Raw genomic sequence first — 19,237 nt, 5'->3', positions numbered from 1 at the left:
CTACTCCATTGCTCACTTTCTCCCTGGGCTTCCGTCAGACCAGATTTCCTCCATTCCATTGCTACACAGAATTGCTGTGGGAAGGGGTGAGGCAGCATATCCCCCTTGCAGCCTTTCCCTCTTTCTGCTGCTGTTGGAGAAGGCTGGCTGGAGCAGAGGCACAGCAAAGCAGGGACCTTACAGAGAGCTGCCACGCCCTGCTGTCCRTGACTAACACCTGACACTTGATAGCACACATTTAAAACTGTCACAGTACAGCAGCACTGTGTGATTGACGTGTTGTCCATCAAAGGGCGTATTGCCTGCTCTGGTGATGTGCTGCCCAGCTGCATGTGGGTCACCGGTGGAAGATAAATGCCTCCACAGCTGAAGTGGCAATTCTCTGTCAGGCAATGATTCAGGTGTGGCTTGTGGCAGAATGCACAGTGTCTCTAAGGAGTGACTGCCTCAGATGGAGAACTGCAGGCCAGTATAGGAAGTCCTGTGTGGCATTAGAATGTCAGAGCCTGTTGTCTTTTCAGTCATTGGTGTCAGCATGTTCTAACTGCTGCCTCCCATAGAAGCTTTTCAGACAATAATTACTGTGGTTGTTTGTCATTACAGAAGTAACGCTGAAGGTCCATGTAAGCGATGCCAGCACTCATCAGCCAGTAACTGAAGCCTTCATTGAGATTTTTACCAACCAGATCTCCATTGCATCTGGAACCTCAGGAGCAGATGGCACTGCCTTCCTCAAGTTTCAGTATAAGTTGGGCAATCAGCTGATAGTGACTGCTAGTAAACATGCATATGTGCCAAATTCTGCACCATGGAAACCTGTAAGATTGCCTGGTAAGAGATCTTTATTTTTGTTCTGAGGTAAGATTTTGCATCTAAAGGAAGCTACACAGTTTTGTATGATGTGTTTCAATGCTTGCCATCCTGGGTGGGAGGAGAAACATCTGCACATTTCAAAAATAGTAACAATTCTTCCTCGGTTAAACTGCAGCATCAGGCTGAACAGAGATTCACTCTTCTTCTGGTGATCCTCGATACAGTGCTGCATCAGTTTTGAAACAACTGTTTGTKCTCTTACAGCTCCATAGAAAATAGAAATCTATTCCAGATCTTTCTCTTTATAGGAACTCTGTTTCCAAGAGCCTCATTTCAGCAGTTGTGACGTACTCTTGTTTCTCTTACAAGGTGTAACAACAACTCTTGTGCTATAGGCTGTAGTTTACAAAAAAGTCCTGGTCTTGCAGTTCCTAGCCTTGTCCATAGAACATGTTATGTTTTCCAGATGTTAGGGTTTTTACTAAATTAATTTGCATGGTTTTGCTTCTTCCACAGGCAAATATAACAATAGTACTTGCATGTTAGTTTTTATCAGAATGTCTCAGAACTTTAGTTATAAGAGAGGAAAAATTGAGTCATGTAGCCATTTCTGTACTGCTAAAAAGAACAGATTGAGGGTGGCTTTCAAACCTTGAGATGTAGCATCTATATGAAGATCACATCCGTAGTTTCATCTGCCTTCTCTGTAATCTGCAGCCACAATCAGAGCCCACATAATTTGGGAATGGTCACAGGCTTGGTTTATATGACGCCTCAGGTTTGATAATTAGCCTGGGCCAAAGTCATGCCAGGTTTTAAGTGCACTAATATTTAAATAGTATACATGTTCCCAGGGCAGTGTTGAATTCCATGCCTTGGCTCCATTTTATTTATTAATATCAACATAGCCAGGAGGACTGCGTGACTTGCTGCAAGGTCAAGWAGCAAATAAATTTTTAGAAGGGGAAAGGAACGTGAATCTCTTCAAACTCAGAATTATGCTTTAGGCATTTCAACATTCTGTTTACTTATCTGCATTCACTTGCTTCAGATAAGATAAGACTGACTTCTTCCACATTTTCTGTACTGTRATCTGCCATGTTTTTCAGCTGCTTAATGGAGCTACAGCAAAGACTAAGTCAAGCTCTTTGGGGTGTAGTGAAAGAATAAGAAGCAGCTATAAAGAATTGCCGCCAGCAGAGTTTCAAATAAGTAAAAAGCAACAATTCATTACAGCAGCAGCAAAGATTGGAGTAGGTTACCCAGAAAGGTTGTGAAATGTCTAAAGACATTGAAAATTGAACTGGACACGCCATGCTTGGTGGAAGAAGGGGATGTCCAGAGATCCCTTCYAGCCATAATTGTTCTGTGATTGTCTTTCAAAATTTCCTTTGGGTTTTCTTCTCTTTAAAGCAGATGAAGTGCAGCTTCCTCAGCATACTTTCATGTGCTTTTAAATGATTAAAGTATGCAATAACTTTGCCTTGCGTCTCTTATCTTTCTGTCTCATACCCTAGGTCTTTTGAATGAGATGTACTCTTCCATAGTCCGGAGTTTACTTGGTTAGGTTTTTGCTTGTTGCTTTTCTTAGATACTGATTTTGAGGGAAGGGAAAGAAACAGGGCATTTTTGTTCAGTAAGTCATTGAAGTTTAAAGAGCAGTAATTGTATAGGTTCCAGAAAATCTTTCTTTCCATGGCTGAAATGTGAGCTTAGCTCAGAAAGTAGATTCGTTTCACCTCTGATCCTCCCCCACTGAAACGCATAGATAGTTTGTCATTGATTTAATTGGATGTAGAATCCTTTCTTTTGCTTTCTGTACCTTGAGCTTACTCYTTTCTTTGATTAAAGAAACAAGTTACAACTGGATATGCCTTATATAGATTTAATAGGGTTGTTCTTTGAATTAGTCCAGAAAAGGTACATGACATAAAAGTTAAGGACCAATATACTTAGTTTTATTTTTTGTAGTGATGAAGATACCTATAGTCTTTAAAAAACATCTGTGTTTAAATGTCCTGTATTTAAATGCCTATCATGCTTTTAACCAGTACAGTATAGAACTTTGGAAAAATGGGCAAGTTGTTCTCTTATTATTTTTAAGCTGGTTTGAAGGATGGGCAGCAGGCAGCATATCTGAATCTTCATTCTGCAATGTGGAGTCTGGGCACAACCATGCAGCTGGGTCCTCTTTTCCCAGAAATACCTTTTMACAGTCTCAGGAGCTGTCACCCACAGAGCAGATCCCCCACTGAGCAGCATTCCAGCCAGGGCAGTGTTTTAAGCTGATGTGCCATCCTGTGGTATGTTAAATGCACTATGGCCATATTTACCTCAAATGAGAAAATGATAACCACGGGCAGGGAGCAGATTTGAAAGCTATAGAGTGGTAATGTTTAAAGTGCTGTAGCAGAACTTTGCCAAAGATCTGGATTGTTCCTTCACAGGCAATATGCATTAGTTACAGCCTTATGCTGAAAAGCTGTGCAGCCACTGAACTTATGATATTGTTGTAGTACCTTCAAGGAGTGARTATCAAAGGTTTTCTGTTCTTACAATTTGGCAGAAATAACTTTTCTTATATTAACCAAAATAATTACTAGCTCTTTATCGCTTTAGCAGGAGGATTATTTATTTACATAGTGATAAATGGTAGGAGGAAAAGATTTAAGATCTCTTTTTTCCATTAAAATATTTATCAGCAGAGCCATGACTCCACTTATTAACAGTTCATTAATTTAACATCACTTGAGTTGTTGAAGTGTTTATGATGGAAGATGTGTTTGTCTGTCTCCTCTTAACTACGCATAGATTTTTCTTTGTAAGTAATTTGGAAGAAAACATTTGTGACTGGTAATCCTTATTTGAAAGGATGCAATGAAGAGATGGAGTTGCTGAGACAGCACAGTTAAACTTAGCTGATGGGGTCAGTGTCATGGTTTTACTCCAGTCATTAACTAAGTATCACCCATCTGYTTGCTCCCTCCCAGCCTTGGTGTGATGGGGAAGAGAATCATAAAAAGGTAAAAAACATGGGTTGAGATAAAAACAGTTAAGTAATTGAAATAAAGTAAAATTTTATAATAGTAAAACCCAGGTAAAGCAAGTRATGCACAATACAATTGCCCAGCCTGTCCCTGAGCAGCAGTTGACCCCTCCCAGACAGCTCCTCCCCAGTTTAAATGCTGGCCATGRCATTCTGTAGTATGGAATATCCCTTTGGCCAGTCTTAGTCAGCTGTCCTGGCTGTGCTCCCTCCCAGCTTCTTCTGCAGCTTCTCACTGACAAAGCATAGAAAACTGCAAAGCCSTTAACTTAGGATAAGTACTACTCAGCAGCACCCAAACCATCAGTGTGTAATTGGCATTGTCATCCCAAACCAAAAATGCTGAACTGTACCAGCAACAGAGAACAAAATATCTGTATCCTGGCTGAAACCAGGACAGTCAGTCAAAGCAAACCATGGCATTCACTGTGGTGAAGTAGAGTTTTAGGAACAGAGAATGATGCTTATGGTATTTCTGGGAGAGAAGAGCTCATCTGGAATAGTTTACCTGTAAAATAAGGTAAAATGCAGAAGGCAGAGTATAGTATTTCAGGTCTTGTCCTTGGTATAGCCATTCAGGGAAATGTATGTCTAGCTCTGAATCCACGTTTCAAGAAGAATGTTTCAAACTGCAGAGTTATATCAGGGATGATTAAGAGATTGGAAAATATGGTTTGCATGGAAAGACTTGGAAGTGCTTAATTTATTTTGTTCACTAGCGCRAAAGTTCATGGGGTAATTTGATCACAGTCTATCAATACCCTCATAGAGAACAGGAAACGAGTAAGAGAGAATTTTTCTGTCTAGCAGGCTTGTATAAAAAGAAGATCAAGTGGCTGGRAATCTAACCTCCATAAATTTTGATGGGTAAAGAGGCACATAGTTTAAGTGCCCTCGTAATTATTTATTGGAGCATTGATGTTGCGGTGTGTTCTTCACCACTGGACACCTGTAAAAGAAAATTAGAGTTTTTCTATACCATGTTTTCAGGTTTCAGTACAGAAATTGAATCTGCAGCAATAATTAATTCAGGGAAGGCTGTAGTTACACAGGAATAAGGCTGGATCATCRCTGTCATCCTTCTGGCCTTAAAAGCTGTGTCTTTCTGTCTTTGTCATGCTGAGAAAAGATTGTGCAGAAAAGCCCAAGGGAAGTTTAGAGGTTATATATTCATTATAGTCTGGCATATATGGAAGAAGACGTTGGCATGGTTGATTGTATTGAGCTCCCCAGGGTGTCTAAATTATATTAGCTTTCTTCATAGAAATTAAGTTATTGGAATAAAGACAAATTTTGTAATTGTGTGGCCTTAGTGCTACTTGCACTCAGCTTTCTTACTTATGTGTAGATCTGTTTCACATGTAGGGCACGGGAAAGAAAATTCCCAGCTGTACTTGAAATAAAATGGTATTTAATTTTTATTTATTKTAATATTTATATATATTGTTAAAACCATTTTTAGATGGTGGTTGTTATCAGCGTGTTTCTTCTAGTTTTTTCTTTGTCCTGCACTTCTCCCAACTAAAATTTCTGMTCTTTAAAAGGAGAATATATTTTTTAAAGCAGAATAGTGTAGTCTCCCTATTGGTAGCTAACATCTGTATGGTTTCTTGGGTTAAGTAATGTTTATTAATTTAGAGGAAATTTTAAAAACACCAGAAAATCAGAAGAGTTTGTGTTGTTCTGTTGACTGGTTCTGGGAATGCCTTCCTTAGCTTGCATTTACTTCAGACTGGGATGAGGAATCTCCAGGTATGGGATGCTGCCCCGTTACCAAAAATTAGTAGTCTGCATTAGTCTCCTTCTACCTTTGAAAGCCATGTGTGGACTGCAGGCAGTCATGCTCCTTACTGTTTTCATGGAGGCAGGAGGCAGGTGGGCTCTGTAGCTAATTCCTTCCATATTTCAGGTCTTGTGGGTCTGAAGAACTTGGCATGAAATTCTGTCCTGTTTTTCACTGTGCAAAGATGTGTGTGCCTACAGACACAGCCCCCTGCAAGGAGTGTCAGTACCCAGTGGGAAGGGAGATCCTTGCAGGCAGCCTTCTTGCAGCAAATACCATTTATCTGTCCCTTTTCATACCACTGGTAGGATGACAGTAGTTCTGCTATAAATAGCCCTTCCCTAGTGTAGGAGGTGACTCAGTAAGTACATGCTGCATTTTAAAGCAAATTATTCAGACTTGCTCATCATACTTTGCCTTTCTGTATGACTTACGTAAGTATCTCAAAGTACTTAAGTTTCATTAAAATCTTCCTGAGGTAAGAAGTATAGCTTTTGCACAGAAAAATAAATCAGCCAGACTGAGTTAGTGTTTCACTCCTCTGTGTCTTTCTGTGGAGCTGGAAAATGCTCCATGTAAAGCTTGGAACCCTGCACTCTTCAGTGCTTTGAGCTACCATGCATGACGTGCAGGAGTCAAAGCATAGAACATTTTGTTTAGTTCAGTAATTAGTCTGGCAATTTAGCTGTTTGGTTCAGAAAATGCATGTGGTTTTTGTCATGTATACAAAATTATTTTAATCGTTTGGGTGGCCTGCTTTTGCAAAAATGTGAAAAAAGTAAGCACTGTTGTTGTTGGATTATGTTTATAAGAATTTTAATACATCCCACTTAAACCACTTCTCTCCCACAGTGTTCTCTTCACTGAGCCTCGGCCTTCTTCCTGAACGCTCAGCTACTCTGATGGTCTACGATGATGTAGTCCAGATAGTCTCAGGATTTCAAGGTATGCTGGCTTTTGGAAGTCAGAATTGAAATTTGAGGGACACTAAGCAAAAAGCCTGACAGCCCAATGCTTTCTGAGCTCTGTCCTGTGAGTGAGACTGGTATTCTGTGGGGAGTTCTGAGCTCCCTGAGGAATGCTTCTCTGTGGGATTGTTTTACCAAATTAATAGCTGAGTTCATCCCTAACTGCTCTGACTAGGGAATTCAAGTTACACGGTAATAAATGAGTTTGGACTTCAGTGTGCCATTTGAGAGCTAGAGATTAAATTTCTTACACTATCTGTTGGATGTTTTTTTATCTAGCCTTATTTAACCATCCTTGAAGTAGACATTTTCTGGTGTTCTTAATGTTTAAGGATTTCTTATGGTTTTATTTTGTTTCTTGCTTCCTCGTGTGAATGACTTAAAAATTTAGGGCATAAAAAACCTATAAACCCATAAAATTTCTTGTATATGCATTGTTGTACACCCTGTATAAACTTACTTTTCCTGTAGACCCCTGGTCAGACTGCCTGCAAACCCAAATCCTGCAGKTTGAAATCCAGTATATTAGAAAAATAAAGTTTGAAAAACCTTTTTGTAAGGCCGAACACAGATGTTAAAGCAACGGTAGTATCAGTCAGGAACAGTCATTTCTGAACTGCAGTGAAGGATAAAATGTTCATCTGACTTARGGGTCTGACGTAAATTAATCCAATTGATGTGCTGGCTGAGGTAAGTGTGTTAGCAAAAGAACAGGARCTTTTAAATATACCTTGAACCAGAACAAGGGAATATCCTTCCTGTGGGCACTCTTATTGTGCATAGTGTCTTATTCACAAAAAGTCTTATGCTTGCCATCATTTTAAACTCTACTGGTAGTTAATAAACAAGGGAATAGTGCCCTCAATAGTATTCTGAGATAACCTTGTTCTGTCTGAGAGAATATAATACAATTATGCCTTCCTGACATATTTTTTTAGTTAGAAGCCATCCAGACACAATAGGCTTTTCATTAAGGATAGCACTAGATACGACTGGAGCTGAAAATGTATTAAACAAATTAGGTAGCTGGTGGAATGCTCAGAAGGAGCTGAAGAAGCAGCTGCTGTACATATATTTTACAATTTGAGAGGTGGACATTATCTAATGKGGTAAATTAGATGGACAGTGAACTGTGTTAATGCACAAGGGATTGCATTAGGCAAAATATGAAACATTGTTTACCAACAGTATTCCACTACCATGCTGTATTAAATACTCTTGTTCTTATGCAAATGTGCTAATATYATGCAATTAACTGAAAAAGAACAGTATTTTTGTGTTCACAGTGTCCTTAAAAAAATGGGATATTAAAGGACTAGAGGGACATTTAACAGCTGAGTGAGACTCATCAATATTTTCAACATAATCTTCCTTACTTCAGTGAATTGATCCAGTGTGTTCACAATATATGTAAATTAGAATAACATAACTGGTTCTACTGGAATAGCAGAAATAAAGGATAAACAAAGAAAGTAGTACCTGGAGTATTTTAAGGATTGGGATTTGAACTCAGAGTCTTGCCCAGTAAAATATGTTTTTTTGGTCCAGTCCGTGTTTCTTTTCTTGGGAATTCTCTTGTGATGAAGCCTAAATGAAAGACAGCCTAGACATTGTTCCAGTATTTGAATGGAGCCTCTCTAGTCTCCATCCAAAATCCTTGTGACCTAGTTTTTCTCTGTTATTTCTCCAATTTACTTCCCAGTAGCCTCATGCTGTTTCAAAAGAGCTGATCAGGAGTTACCTTAGTACAAAAATGAGAGCAAACCAGAACTCATTATACCAGGAACGGGCTGGGAACACTGGTGTTTGAAGCATAAGTGAAAGGGAAAGAAAGGCCTGTCTTGGTACACTAAGTTACCAATTGCATTTGAATAATTAATCAAGCAAGCAACGTATTATGCAGTTGAGAAGTTTGTCTGAGTTGATGCAGGCAGCTCCATTTTCATGATGGCATTACAATCCACTGCTGTGCTCTGTCAGTAATTGTGAGGGATGGGGCTTGCCAACCACTGGGTCATTTCAGTTATTTAATACCAGCACAGTSACAGGCTGGATTTCAGTGTTCAGTGAATGGAAGCTGTATGGGGACCCTCTATCTGCCTCTGACCTGAGCAATCAGAGCATGAATTAGTGAGGCTTCAAATGTTACTTCACATAGATTAGACCTCAAATGCTGTGGTGCCACATGTCACACATCCAGTGTGACAAGAGGTGCCTTACAGAGACTCCTTTAGGTTCATGTGCAGGTGTGCAATGGCCAGCTGGACTTGACAACATTTGAATCATGGCTGATGTGTGGACGAGAGGCTCTTTAAAGAAGATAAGATCAGATCAGTGCTCAGCCATCTTTACCTCATGGCACACACCATGTGGAAAGAGCTCACATGTCCATTTTAGACTTGAATTTGTTTGGGTTTTGAGAGTAAAAACTGCAACTTATCAGTAAAAACTAGTTATTTCCAGTAATAGAAGCARTATTAAGAATCCACTTCCAGTTATAAGTGATGACTTGTTGAAAAATACTCTTAAGAGTCTGGTCAGCACAAGTTTCTACCCCTTCCAATTCCCTCAATAAGTCAATCCCCAAACACATGCCCCAAAATCAACATTGCCTCTGGTACAGGAGAACACTGGATTATCTTCTAGCAAGGTGATGAAAGAAGGTGAAAGCCTTGGTAGCTGCTTCCCTTACAAGCCTTTCTCTGGAAGCTCCTGGTCTTCTCCCCCTTTGGAGTCTCTTGCCAAGTGGGGGAGACCCAACGGAGGAACTGAYGGGAGAGTCAGGGTGTCAGTTTTCAGGTGAACATCAGTATCAAGGAATTTGTTATTCTAGGGTGTGAATTAACTACTCTGCACTCGTCTGTGTATGCCTATCTACAGAGGAGGCTGTTTCTTCACCCTCACAACTTATATTTGAGTTCATTGCTGTGCAGTTTCCTGCCAGGTTTGGGGCTCAGCCATAAGAAGGCTTTGTGCTGCTTGTAGGATCGAAGGAACTGTGGTTGGCTTTCTGAGTCCTCCTTATCTAGTTAAAATTTGGCAGCTCRTGGCTCTCCCATTGCTAAAATCCARCTATTTTTTAATAGAAAACTTATAAACTGCTGTATTACAGAGTCAACAACAGTTACTCTSTTTCTGATTTTTAATTAGTGTGCATGTTTGGAAATAAAACACCAGTTCTTGGCAACTGGAATAATTGCATCTTAACCAGAGATTTAGACTGCAGAAAATGCTACAATTTTACATTGAACTGTTAGTGATAATCCTAATGTCAGTTTCTTTGATGTGGGTTGGTTTTTTTCCTGTTTTGTTACTGTGGGTATTTATACCGATGGGCTGTAGGAGCCCACTCAGCATTGCAGTCAGAGGTTTCCAAAGTKCCTGAGCAGATCAGTCCCTGAGGTACAGGAAACTGTTACAGTATTGCAGAGCACTCAGGAGATAAGTCTTGCCTGAGTTTGTTGCAGTCAATTTTTTTAAATCTTTTACATAGCTTTCCATTTACGTCTAGAAATTGGATAAGGAAGGTTTCTTCCCATTTCACATGGGTGTTTTTTTTGTTAAACACTTACAGATAACACCAGTCTTGAGAGCCTGCTGTAAACACTTTAATGTTTCAGAAATTAAAAATAAAAGCATTTTTATAGCTTTTTCTTGCAAAATTACCAAAGAAATGACAGCTAAACAATGATCAGCTCTTTGGAGGTACTTACTTCTGTACACAGACATTTTTGTTGGCCAATGCAACGTTTTGTTCTGTTGAGCTTTGTATTTTCTCACATCTAGAGCTCCTGCTGGAAAATTATGCAAGRATAGATTCCAGTCTCTAGGTTAATGACACAGGCAGTTACAAAGCTTAGGAGCAAGTCAAGCTTGTTATTCTTTCTCACAGTGAAGCTACATGTAACCTAAAAATGCTGCCAGAGACTAATGGGGTAAAGATGCAAAATTTTTATGAGTTGACATCTTTGAATCACATAGTCCAGTGTGAATTAAGAGGAAAACTGCTTGCCTCTTGATTTTGTACTGTGTGGGAAGCGTTCTGTATGTATTCAAAATGAGCTCTGGAGAATACAATAGCTTTTGATTTATAAATTAATTTGCATGTTGTGCACACGAACTTGTAGATGGAGTCTTGCTGTGTGTTGCTAAACAGTATTAATGGTGAGTATCCTTTGAAAAAGACTATTGACTTTATAAGCTGGAATTTAAATGAGACAAGAAAACCAGAGTACATGAAACAGTCTTAAATCATGTTGCAGCAGAGACCCTTCAATTAACACCTAGTGAGCCTGAAAGAAACACTAACACTGTACAAGGCGGAGGAAAACAGAGAAATCTTACTTGCCAAGTAATCTGATTCTATTTAGATGTGTTCTTTGCATGGGAAAATATGGCAAATCTTTTCACCCAAGATTTGATAAGTGAATCTTTTCATCCAGTGATTTCAGTAGTGACCAGTCCCAGTTCTGGAGTTAATTTTCATGGCCAGAGCTTTGCAAAATCTAAGTACAGAAGTTACATAAATTAATYGAGACTGCAGGTAGAATTGTCTCTTAGAAAATAAATTTAGAGGGTATAAACTCCATTTATCTTGCTATTTCAGGGAAAACAAAATTGGAACAAATATGGTAAACTGGATGCTTTCSTAAGCTTTTGCATACCCTACCTCTAAACTTAGTTCTGGTTTCAGTTATTAAAAGAGGCATGTAATGAAAGTGGAGGAGAAACAAGGTAGCTAGAAAGCTTTTGACAGTAGGTGCCTCCACAATTTTGATGTGGAATACTTCTGGACAAATAATGACAATTACAAAATAAATGCAATAGTATTGGTTTTCAGTCTTTTATAATAGCATTCTAATGTCTTTGTCCTACTAAAGCTAYTGAAATTTATAATGAAAGAAATGTAAAAGTGCTTCCATGAATATGAACATGTAAATATTCTGTCTGCCTTGGATATAAAATCACTTTTAATATTTTTAGGTGCACGGACTCAGCCACAAGTTCACTTTCAAAGAAGATCTGTGAAATTGCCAGAGAACACTAGCTACAGTGATTTGACAGCATATCTGACTGCAGCCAGTTCACCCTGGGAAGTGGACAGTTTCCCTTATTTGCAGGGATTAGATGGAAATGGAACAGGTAACCCACTACTTTCATTTTGATCTGATTTCATATTGGTTCAGGATTTGACTTTTGATCATATAATTTTTTCCATTCCCAATTCCAGCTAATACTCTTTCCAATTTGGATGTCATAGTATGTTCAACTGTCCTGCCAATATGCTGTTCCAGTGAGTAAGAGGGCAAGGTTTGCTCTCCCTTAAATGGGGCCGCTGAATAGCAAAGATGAAAACTCTTGGCCTTGAGAGATCAGACAAGTTGGTTGCACTTTAGCTCAGAGCTGAGTCCCCAAATGTGCTGCACGTGCACGTAGAAGATGGAGATTAATGTGAAGGAACAAGAGAGAATTTAACTTTAGGATGCCATAAAATTGTTGTTCATCTTTTTTTTTCTAAAATTAAATACCTGTRTACCAAGGATTTAATACTGTTTTGTTTCAATGGCTTTGTTGATACTTTTGAATGTAGCTAAAATGTGCAAATTCGTCTGTCATCAAAGGGAAAACAATGAAAATTCACAGTTAGAAGCACAGCCACTAGTAAATTCAAAGTTGTAATACATTTTTATGACTGCAGCTGCCTGCTAGTCTTTCCACTTTTTCTTCAGTCTTGAGTGAAATAACTGGTGTTTCACAGGTAAAAGAATAACAGAATCGAGAGCATAAGCTTTCAATTTCTTAAAAGGTTGGTGTGAAAAGGAGAATAATTTGTTTCTATGCCCCTAGTGGGTTAGAAATATATCAGTGACCATGCAGTGTAGCAAGAGAGATTCAGGCTAGTGATAAGGAAAACCTTGCTATGGTGARGATAGTTTAAGCTATGGAATTAACTGGGATGTTGGACAGGGCTAGACAGTCACCTGTGAGGATGGCATAGGCATAGCTGAGCCTGCTTTGAAGCAGCCTGAATATCCCCTTGAGGTCTCTCCCTGCTGTTTCTCAGGATGCATTTACTTGTGATGTGTTGATCTGAGTGACTTTAAATGCTAGGTCGTGTGTACAAACAGTAGCTTGCTAGCTTCTCCCATCTTCCCTTTGTAAAAATCTGCATATCTCCTTGTGTATTACAACAAAAATTGTGTCTTACTCCAGCCTTACTCCAGTCCTTCTGTCTGCTCCAGTGAGTACATCTCATTCTATCTCATTCTAGCTCCCTGTCATTTTCCTACTCTCATCTTCAACCTTCAGTTTTCTCTGACTTTTCATACTCAGACATGATCAAAATCKCYTCATCTTTTTGAAAGGAAGGAATGCATTTGATCTCATTCATCTACTTCCTCATCTCCTTTCTTTTTATCTGTAAACTAACTGAACAAACTGTTGGCAATGTRTGTGGGATTCCTCTTTCCCAAGTCTTTCCTAAGTACTCTGCAACCCAGCTTCCCGTTCTTGCATTTATTTAGTGAGCACAGGTCTTGCCAAGGCTTCAGATGATCCCATCTCATGGGAACTGCACAACCAGGATATTGTTTTTCTCCTGTTTTATCTCCTATCCCCCTATAAAACAGTTTCATGCACCCTTGGGTTTTTTAGTTTTCTGTACTGCATGACWGAAACTTTTCTGCTTGAGTATGGGGACCCTGGATTTGACTTYTAGCCTTCAGGTAAAATTATGTCATAAAAAACCAAAATGATTGGCAAAGAAATGGCATTTAAGAGATTGAGAGCAGCCTTGTTTTCTGAATATTGTAGTATTCGGTATGGTATAACACAGACTATATAAATGGAATGTATTTTATTATGCTCTATAGTAGAAGTAAAATGTTTTCTGTCTCTAGTAGAAACCTCTCCTGATGTGGAAACATGAAACTAAAATCCTGGAGTTGTATTGACTTCCTTTCCTGCATCTCCAAGTGACTTGAAGACTTTTGAAAGCATAAAAAATTAGGTCAAGACCTGCTGGAGGTTTTTTAATATTTCTGTTCTCAAGAGAAAAAAAACACTTGCAAATTTTAGAATTCTAAATAACCTTAGCACTGAATTGCATTAGAAATTTTGGAATTTGTCAGAACAGCCTCTTCTCCCTCTCTCCTTCCCCCATGATTACTCCTCTGTTCTTTCACAGTTTATTATATGGCTGCAGCATTTTGGTGAGRTCCCTCCATTTAGGTCTCTCAGTATTTGTGCAGACTGACTTTGTAGTAGTTTTAGTTAAAACCTATTCTCTATGAGTTGAGCATTTTTCATAAAATCCCAACTGGGTGTTGAATCAGTAATATGGAGCAGTGAAAATTCATCTCATAAATCAGCATGTTGTAAGCATAAAAATTTGAAGAATTTCACTGCAAGTAGTGATAWGCCTGTATAGTGTTAGCTTATTGTTTATATTAATCACCAGTTGGTGAGCAGGAGGATGGTTTCACAAAATTTCGTCCTTTTTACCCAACTAAAGAAAACTTTCCACCATTTGCCTCAGTGGACCACACTTGTTAATAGCAATGACTCCTCCTGCTTTTCGAGGCTACTTGCTTTTTTTATAAAGCATCATGTCTGAAGTGACAGTGATTTTTATCTGGTTATTTTTAAAGCTCTTTACAGGTCACCAGATGTCAAAAATGACAAGAAATAAATGAAAGCTGACATTTATCGAAGCCCATTCCCATTTAATCTGTGTGCGTGCTTATCAGTTTTATAGGATGCAAGAGTTTCACATGCATTGATTTTAATTTGCCTTCACAACAGAGAAATATTTTATCTTTTTAATGAGCATTAACATACTCTACAAGGTGGCAAACTGAAGAATTATTTCTTCTTGCTAGAGGTCAGTGGTTTTCAGAAATTTCTTCATCTTCTAATATCAATTGTTCAGTCCAGTGCTGAGCAAAATATTAGTGCATCTTAATTAAAATTGTGTTTCACCATCACAATGCTATTTCTGGGACTGAAAAGTAATTTTTTACAGATACATGCTATATCAAGATAGTAATAAAATAAAAATTCAAACTTTCARTAACTAAAAAGATGTAAAATATAAAACATTATTTAATCCTTTATATTCATCTAAAATCTGAAGTTATTCCTTTTTTCATTTGAAATTTGTGTACACACGAATGTGGTCAGGATACAGTACTTGGCAAGAGGAATTTATTTGTCTGATACCAACCTGAGAACCTTAGTGGCCCAAGTCCTGGAGTCAAGCAGCAATCTGACAGAAGTTACAGGTGCATGGCACTGGCAATGTATTAAATGATGAGGAATAAAGAAATAACTTTTCCCTCACCAATTCCTTCCTCTGTCTCACTGTTTTATATTCTAAGGTGTTAAGGGGACAATATTTTGCTCCATTGGAGCCTATAATATGCATTTACAGATGCATGGGTAGGCTGGCAACCTTCSCCTGCACTCTAGCTGAATTTTCAAAGCTTACTTTGAAAGTAAAGCCTGTTTTAATCTGTTAGCTCTGTGGCTCTCCTCTGTGGCCACCTTCAGAGTGCCTGTTTTCTCAGAACTTTAATCCCTCTGTGAGATCAGCATCTGCCCCTCTGTTCACCGTCAGTGAAGGCAATGTGTGTGKCCCTTGCACATCAGCTGTGTAACACTGACACCCACCTGGAAATCTGGGCAAAGTGTGCATCAGACTAGATGATTTCATAAATAAACCACATGCAACATTGCTTCTGGTTATTTTCCATTTCTTCAGTTTGCCCATCTTGCAGAATGCAAGGAATTTGAAATTCAGAGAACTTTTGTCACCTTTTTTCCCCTTGCCTTTACCACTCCCCTACCTCCTTTCTCCGTGATGTCCTTATTTAGTGAGCTGTGACTCAGAGACATGAAATTTAATAAATGTCATTCCTTGAGACTTATCCTGTGTTCTGAGAAATTCTAAGGTCTCAATGCTTTCCCAACATTCCCTTAAGTGTAGTCATCCTCCTGAGCGTTGTTGTCGAGATACGACTTGCTTCCGAGAGCCCCTTGGTGAGCCACCGCTGCTGGGCTGGAATATGCTCTCACAGGCAGAGGGCAGCGTAAGGTGGGGGCAGTGCCCCATCCCTGCCAGTCAGGTGTCCCTCTTCCTGTCCCTCTTCCTGTCCCCAATTCACCCKCAGCAGGAGGAGCAGCTGCAGAGCCCCGGAGCCAGCACAATGGGGGCAGCAGGGATGGTGATCTTAACAACTGTGGGGCTCAAGCCCCTTGCCAAACTGCAATTTCCATGTCTTCCAGTTTGAACTACTCATGCTATTGCTTTGAGCTCCAGATCTCCTCAGTTTTAAACCTCAAGGGTTTTTTTTTTTTCATTTGGGACATTTATCCTTGTCATTGATTCATTTGATTAAATGATTGAAGGGTTATAACGCTTTTTAAAGCATGTTGTCATGAAGTAACATTCATTGGCATGCAGTTTAAACATGAAGAATAATTACTGTCTTACATGGATAGGAAGATAACACTGTATATCCTAATAATCCATTTAGCTTGGTTATTTCAGTGAAAGGCCAAAGGAAATGCAGCCTGGTGTTTTTAAACATGTGGCTGATCACTTGTGAGGTGCCACTGTTTATTTTGGTGTTTGTTAATTAACAATGTGGRCATTTGAGGATATAATAAAGAATTGTGAGATAATTTTTTTTGCCATGATTATGGCTGTGTTACACATATTTATTTAAGATTATGTAAAATGAAAAACTATATGCAGGAGATGTTTACATTGTAGCTTTTTTGTCTTCACATTTTCCAAAATTAAGTGAAAAATAGATCATATACATCTTCCTTGGATTTTGTGGTTTGGGTTTGGTTTTTTTGGCAGGGGGAGAGTTTTTTGTTGGCTGGCTGGTTGGTTGGTTGGAGATTCTTTTGAAAGGCAGGGAGGAGATTACTGTTACCATCCCTTGAGAATATTGTTGATGCAGTACTGCGGTATTGAACCACCCAGGTATCCCTTACATTCTGTACATTGTGTAGTCTCAGTGTTCATTCACTCTCTCATTAGGAAACAGCACCAGGTATGACCTCACCCCTGTCACTGCCGTCAGCGTCCACCTCCACAGCAGCGATGGGACCCCCGTCCCTGTGAACGGCCCCATCTATGTAACAGTGCCTCTGCCAGCAAACAGCAACTTGAAACACAATGCACACGTTCCAGCATGGAGGTTTGACCAAAAATTTGGTAGGTAACATCTCATTGTGCCTCCCTGGATGACTTTTGTTTTCTATCCAAAAGAAGAGACAATTGAGTTTTACTGATCGAGTAATGTATGGTATATATGCAAATATACTTGACTAGCATTGTGTGACAATTTGAAACAAAATTTTTTTGTAAATGTACCATTTTTTTAGTTATTAAATATTTTATTTGAAAACTTGAGAGAACTGTATTTCACTCACAGACTAAGAAGAAGAGAGACATACTTACTACAGGATTGAATTGGAAATGTATAGAAATGGAAACTTGCCTTATCTTTGCCAGCAGCCAGCTGTCKGACCTTGGGTCCCTCTCTTGGCTCAAGCTCTGTTTCCTGCCTGCCAGATAGGAAATATAGTACTGACTTCTTTTGTAAATCACTTTGAGATTTTCTAATTCTGTCAGGAAAGTACATGTAAATGATTTAAATAAAATTTTAAAAAGAAAAATTCATGAAACGTTTTAAATGGACAGAATGACTAATTAATAAAATCTGTAAAATGCACTCAGGATTTTATATTGCAGAATAGTGTGTGCCTTTGTGAACAGGAATTTTCCCAGAAATATGTGGTTTTGGCTCTCTTTTTGTATTTATTTTCTTTATTTTGTTGCTAGCTGGTGCACTGTACTGGGCTTCTTTACAGCATCAAAGTTTAAAGGGTGAGGGAGTGCATGTCTGGTCTTGGTGATCCCCTTCATTTATTGTCCTTCTGAAGTATGTGCCAGATGGTTGTTAAGAAAAATGGACAGTGAGAARGGCAGATGCTGAGAGAAAAAGGAGCCAGAAATATGGGTCTGTATAGACAATCAGTGGGGTTTGTCCTGCGAGGCAAATATTTTGAGACAGTTGGTGATCACACCCAGAAGTAGAGCAACAAGCATGAGAGTAGCGTGTTGGAGGAAGGGAGGAAGAGAGAGGTGAAGGGGGAATAATGTTTTTGCTTCCTTCCTGCCTCTGTTTGCTGAAAAAAGTGATGTATTTTCAAATAGCATGCCTATGAATCTTCTGTCAGAAGTTGCTTGTATTAGAGAGTAAAGCAGTATGATTTAGTGAAGGGTAAATTTGAATATGATATAAAGTGGAATCAGAGAAAAAGAGTGCAGATAATGGATTTGGCTTTTCCCTTGACAGTTGAAATGACTCTTCCCTTGTACTGTCCTGGCAATGTTTCACTACATTCTTCCTGAAACTGAATAATTCTTCTAGAAACTCTTGTTTTCCCTTGTTAAAAGAAAAAGATGGGGAAGACTGAGTCACGTTTACTTTCTCCACAAGAAGCAGTGCTTCCCCAAACYCTTCCTGTCAGCTGTGCTAGAGCTGCAGCCTGTTTCGTTGCTGGTTACTCATTGCAAGTAAATGGTTCTGATTTTGATTATGGAGCTTTCTCATTTGTGGCCAAATTTCCATACCCCTGCAGTGAGGCCACAAAAGCTCTTAGTATGGAATATGGTTTTTACTTTTGTATATAGAGAGCTAGTTACCCTATTGTGTGCAGTATATATTMGTATATATTAATGTGGGTTAGTTAATTAGTGTTGCAGGCTTGAGGCTCCCAATCTTGAGACAAGTCCAGCGTTGTTTGATTCAGTTGACAAACTACTGGAGCACTTGTGTTACTGGGAGGAGAAGGCATGAGGATTGCTAAACAAAATGCTTCTTTGTCAGACCACTTAGCTTCACAAAGCCGTGGAGAGGAAGGTATTGAAGATGATATGCTCAGGCTCCAGCTCACACTTAGCTGAAGTAAGCATCTTTCTGTGCAACCAAAGATGTTGAACAAAGATGCATTTTAAGCCCTGACTGCAGCATGCCAGTTCTAGTAGAATTCTGGCCACATCCCAACCACTTTAAATTAGAGTAGCTGAATTTAATAAGTAGAGCAGCCACACTATCTTATGCGAGCTACTTTAGCACCCTAAGGGCTGTCAAACTAGCCATATGTAGCATGAACATAGTGGTATCCTGTCATTCCCCATCCCTCTAGTGACTGGGATGGCTCTGTAGTGGAGAAATCCTTAGCTGGCAGATAAGTTTTTGTAACCCATTTGCACTTCCAGGTCTGGGCCGCGTCAGGACAGGACCTCTAACCTTTTTATTCTGATTTTGTCTTTCATTTCAGGGCTGCTTTTTTCAGTGCTGGTTATGTTTYGGTCTCTCCTTAATAGATTTTCAGTGTCTTAAATTTTCATGCTTTTATCTGAACMGTGAGTAAATGCCACAAATAGAAGACTATGACTGTCTTACCAGGCACTAACACAGCACTTCTCCCTTGTGGATTAGCAGTACACTGGACGCTTGTTCGTGCAAGCCATTGTTCTTGTTTAGGATCCATGTGGTTGTCATCATTACTGTRTGAAATTTCTGCTCTAAAAAGCAGAAATAT

General features: G+C 39.1%; 1 protein-coding gene across 3 annotated transcripts in view; it reads left to right on the top strand.

Moving 5' to 3' along the window:
* The window catches only part of FAM171A1 (family with sequence similarity 171 member A1), an 87,100-nt gene that overhangs the window by 48,526 nt on the left and 19,337 nt on the right, over positions 1–19,237 (top strand). The window contains exons 2-5 of one of the 3 annotated variants that reach the window (XM_057383245.1): positions 604–831; positions 6,495–6,587; positions 11,594–11,752; positions 16,662–16,838. In XM_057383245.1, coding sequence (XP_057239228.1) covers positions 604–831; positions 6,495–6,587; positions 11,594–11,752; positions 16,662–16,838 — 657 coding nt within the window. Of the gene's footprint in view, positions 1–603; positions 859–6,494; positions 6,588–11,593; positions 11,753–16,661; positions 16,839–19,237 lie in introns of those variants that run through there. The other 2 variants (XM_057383261.1, XM_057383253.1) reach the window with 2 other exon arrangements.

This window comes from Malurus melanocephalus, unplaced genomic scaffold (genome assembly GCF_030028575.1).
Source record: "Malurus melanocephalus ecotype Western Australia unplaced genomic scaffold, MMel_1.1 scaffold_14, whole genome shotgun sequence".
Lineage (NCBI taxonomy): Eukaryota > Metazoa > Chordata > Aves > Passeriformes > Maluridae > Malurus > Malurus melanocephalus.
Note: the sequence above shows the minus strand (reverse complement) of the source record. Positions and strands in the feature narration are given on the sequence as shown.